Raw genomic sequence first — 4,295 nt, 5'->3', positions numbered from 1 at the left:
GATACTACATAACTGGTTTATTTGGCTGTCATTGACCTGATGTTTCATTTCCTGACATTGACATCGACTATTAAAAGGACCTGAATTTCAGATACATCAAATTGATCAATTGAAAACAAAATTCCCACAAAGTCGTACCCAACAACCGTTTATTGTTGCGTCAACAGGTGATTGTTCATTCGCAAAATACAGCCGGAAGAGAGGGAGAAGGACAAAAGAAAGCCAGCGAACGCTCGTGTCTCGGAGCAGAAAGCAAAACCTGAGCATGAATCACACTGACGGAGGGAGAAAAGTCGCCAGCTGATGAGAGGGAGGAAGTCAACTCAGTGAAACTGACGCAGTGGAGATCTTGAAGCCATGCAGTTAACAGAATATTGCCTTCAAATAACACTCGCACATGCTTTTCCAAAATCAAACATGCATTGGGTAAAGAGGTGTAAATACTCAACAGTTTAGCAATACAAATTCTCTAAATGTTGCTGATAATGAATATTTGTAGAGCATGTTACAAGTTTTCCAGCAATCCCTTTATTCGGTTGATTGTTGTAAGCAAATGATAAATGAACATCATTAAGTAAAAATAAAATAGAAAATAAAATCTAGATTTCGCATGGTTCTGCCTCGATGCTGCTGCTGCTGACGCATGTCACAAAAAACCACAAGTAAATTCAGTCACTACTACTAATTCAAAGAGCGTTTTGTAAACGATCCTTCGTCGTGAGCGCAAACTCAGTCGTCACAAGGCTGCGAGTGCAGTTCGGATCACAGTGGTCACGGACAAGTTCAGCATCTCCTCTGGAAGCCGCCTGGCTAAGGCTGGTTATAGTTAGGTCACCCATTTGGAAACGTCTGGTCTGTACGATCAGTCATCCTCTCAGAACAATTACATCATTTTATTTGTTTTTAAGAAAAGAACTACCAAAATCATGCAAACTACCATTTGTGAGACAAAAACCAGTTGGTGCTCTTGACTTGATTTTTCTCTTGGTGCTGGCTGGGCAGGTTTGGAGGTGAGGTCGGCGTGGGCGTCGGGCTCCTTTCTTTCTTTTAGGCACTGCCGTCCTGTTTGAGCCGCTGGCTGCGAGCCTTGTAGACCTCGATGAGTAAATCTTTGACGTACTGTATTTCTCGCTCCACCGATTCCGCCTTGTCACGAAGCTCCCGGTTCTGCCCCTCGAGACCGTGCAGCTCCTCCTCCAGAGAGTCCAGCTCCGCCCTCTTACGCAGCCTGTACCTGCAATTAGGAACAACGTGTGTGGTTGGTTTCACAGATTTTGCTGCCTTGCAACTTTAATGTGGAGTTGAGCGTGCGTGGCCTCTGAAGCTAAATGACGCAGAGGCAAACAGCTCCCTCCCTTGAGACAATTCAACTTTATTCACACGGTCCCGAATCACAACAACAGTCGCCTCAAGGCGCTTTACATTTACATAAGGTGGACCCTGCAACAACCAACTGTAGTTATTGTACAACTGAAAAACCCACTGTAGACTACAACTGTGCTTGCTATTTTAAGTGAAACATGCCGAGCTGCCAGACTTGTAGGACTGCTGAGGTGGGGCTGCATTTGGCAGACAGCGAGGGACTTTCCACGTCCCTCCTACATTTTTCAGGACATTTAAAGCAATGCGGTGGCTGCTTTATGCAACACCATGCTGTACATTTAAACTACTATTTCCATCACATCCTGCACATTTGAACAAAGTCAAAGCGTGTTTACCTGTGAGCAGCAGTTTTGTTCTGGTCTCTCTTCTTCTGCTTCCTCTCGCCACTGCTGCCATCCAGAGACACTGCACTCATCACCAGAGCTGGTTTCACAGAGCAGGGCTCATCCTTTAGCCTCTGGGTGGGGCGATGGATGGGGCCACCCAGCAGCGGCCCCTCGCCCTCCCCTCTGGACAGACATTCGTAGCTTTGGTCTGCAAGGCATTCCGGGTAGAGGTAGTGGCCGTGTTGGGGATCGACAGCCTGTGCTTGTGACGGCTGATCTAGGTCACCTATAAAGCTATGGTAAGGTTCTGTGCTGGCCATGGACTGGTGGAAGTATCCGTCACCGGCCACCATTGTCTCTTGGGGGATACTCCCGGAAAGTCCTCCGTCTTTGCTGCAGTGCAAGACCTCAAGCCCCGTGCTGTCGTAACTTACATTGACCTTCACATTGTGCATCAACTGTCCCTCTCGCTTGTGGTGGCCGTCGTACGAGCCACCCAGACAAAAACCTCGAGCAATCTCTTCGCTGCAAAACATTCCTTCTGAAAAACAATAACTCTCCTCTTCCTTCAAAGATAAAGCACATTCTCTCACCTTCTTGATGCTGCCCAGGCTGTTCTTGCTCACCGTCTTCAGCGTCGAGTAGTGGTTCACAGACAGCTCTGTACTTCCTGAGTAACATCCCCTGGAGCCCCACGTATCAAGTCCAACTTCATCGGCGACTTTCACGGTCTCGCCGAGGATTCTTCGCCCGTTGTTGTGGTGGTGGTAGCGGTGGTGGTAGTTGTATGGAGCGGGTCTTGCGATTTTGCTTCTGCTGATGGGTCCGCCGCAGAAGCTGGCCAGGTCCAGCTCCCCTGTTGCCAAGGTAACAACCACAGGGCTGGCTTCTGATTGGCCGGTCCCATACGAGCCATAGGGTAACTGGTAGTAAGACTGGGAGCCCATGGCTTGGGCGCCCTTATCACATTTTGAAGATTTCTCCAACTTGTTTGCGGTGGATGTGGACTCGGAGCGGAAGTAGTCCTCGAGCTGAGCCAGCTCCTCCTGCAGCAGAGAGGTCATGACCTCCAGATCCGAGGGCACCTTGACATCTTGTTCTAACGGCGAGGGCGGAAGAGATGAGCTTGGAGAAGACTCGGTCGTAGAAACAAATGAAGACAAATCAACTTTTTCCGTCATCCAATCAGAGTGACCATCACCTAGAAAAATTCAAAACCAGAGGAAAGCGTAACGTAACGAGCAAAGCAATCCATTCTATTTTCAAGTGTTTGCAAAAAACGACTGAAATTAAATCTTGAAATTTAGAAAAAAAAGGAAAAAAAATGTGAAATAAGCAAAGGCTGAGAGAGTAAACGGAAAAATAAAATAGTTTAAATTAAGCAATACATCCAACTAACCGATCATCTGAAAATGATTGAACAGCATCGTCTGCATTCGATAAATATCCACTTAGCTGTACTCACTGTACGACATTAGCCCCGTGCTGCACTGCGGCTCCGACCTCGGGATGTGGAAAAATAAAAAATCGTCTTGGCCAAACTCACCAATTAAGTGCTGCCTCTCCACTGGCTCCGCCCCCGTCCGTGGCCGTGATTGGCTGGGGCTAGCCTGTCGGAGAAGGGGAGCGCTGAGCTCGCCTGTGGAAACGGGGGGAATTTTCCTGCGAAGGATCGATGCCGCCATTGTGTCTTCTGCTTCGATCGAATTGTTCAAAAGCACGAACCGTGCGCTGGCTGGATGAAAGAGTTCTGGAAACACCTGAAGACCTGCGGGAGGGAAAAATTAGAACGTTGCATTTTTTATTAGCCTCCAACGGCCCATTTCAAACTTTAAGTAATTCAAAAAAAATAAATTTATTATTTTAAAAAGGTAATTACAAAATAAATGCACATTAATTTTTCATCATTTTCAGTTTAATGAATCACCCAGGTTTTCACCTCCAACTTAAAACAGACTTTATTTGAAGCCATTCCTGACTGATGTCACAATTTCAATTTAAAACTCTCAGTTTAAAAAAAAACATTTCAAAATATTAAAATGATTACAAATCTTATTTTTTAACTTTTTCTATAAATAACATAATTTTACAGAATGTAGGCAGAAACATCTGTTGCGCACTTTCAAATTGAATCCATTCAGCGTGTTTACACTGTAACAAGCCAAGTTTGACCAGGTCACTTTACACAGCAACGAAAACGCCCGCAAACAGCGGGAAACAACCACCGGACTCACCGCGCGGCGTAACGCTGGCTGCAAAGTGTCTAAACGTGTTTGTTAAGTAAGAAAAGACGCGTTTCTCCCAACTTTCTTTTACTCCTACGAGGCTAAAAGGCACTTGTACTCACCCCATAGTTTCTGAATGAGTGGTAAAAAGTGCGCTGCGGGAGCAAAGCACACGAAGCTTTAGGCTGACGAGGACGACAGGCACCGTTTAAAAAGCCATCATTTCCCTTTAGGAAATCAGGGAGTCTTCATGAAGCGCTATTTCAACGGACAACACTTGCAGACAGAAAGTTTTTAAATCCGCTACTTCTCCAACTCCTAATGCCCGGACCGCATCACAGCAGATGGGATTAATCCGCAC

At 46.1% G+C, this 4,295-nt stretch overlaps 1 protein-coding gene across 2 annotated transcripts in view; it reads right to left on the bottom strand.

Moving 5' to 3' along the window:
- Positions 1 to 4,295, bottom strand: part of atf5b (activating transcription factor 5b) — a 4,627-nt gene continuing 332 nt past the window's right edge. The window contains exons 1-4 of one of the 2 annotated variants that reach the window (XM_085380707.1): positions 4,057 to 4,275; positions 3,256 to 3,477; positions 1,719 to 2,910; positions 1 to 1,234 (exon numbers count right to left, since the gene is read on the bottom strand). In XM_085380707.1, the coding sequence (XP_085236833.1) occupies positions 1,048 to 1,234; positions 1,719 to 2,910; positions 3,256 to 3,394 (1,518 nt within the window). In that variant the 5' untranslated portion in view covers positions 3,395 to 3,477; positions 4,057 to 4,275 and the 3' untranslated portion in view covers positions 1 to 1,047. Of the gene's footprint in view, positions 1,235 to 1,718; positions 2,911 to 3,255; positions 3,478 to 4,056; positions 4,276 to 4,295 lie in introns of those variants that run through there. The other variant, XM_085380708.1, reaches the window with a different exon arrangement.

The sequence above is a fragment of the Rhamphochromis longiceps genome, linkage group LG14 (genome assembly GCF_057381845.1).
Source record: "Rhamphochromis longiceps isolate RC_006_pf linkage group LG14, R_longiceps_female_GT1.1, whole genome shotgun sequence".
NCBI lineage: Eukaryota > Metazoa > Chordata > Actinopteri > Cichliformes > Cichlidae > Rhamphochromis > Rhamphochromis longiceps.
This window is presented reverse-complemented; position numbering and strand designations above follow the sequence as displayed.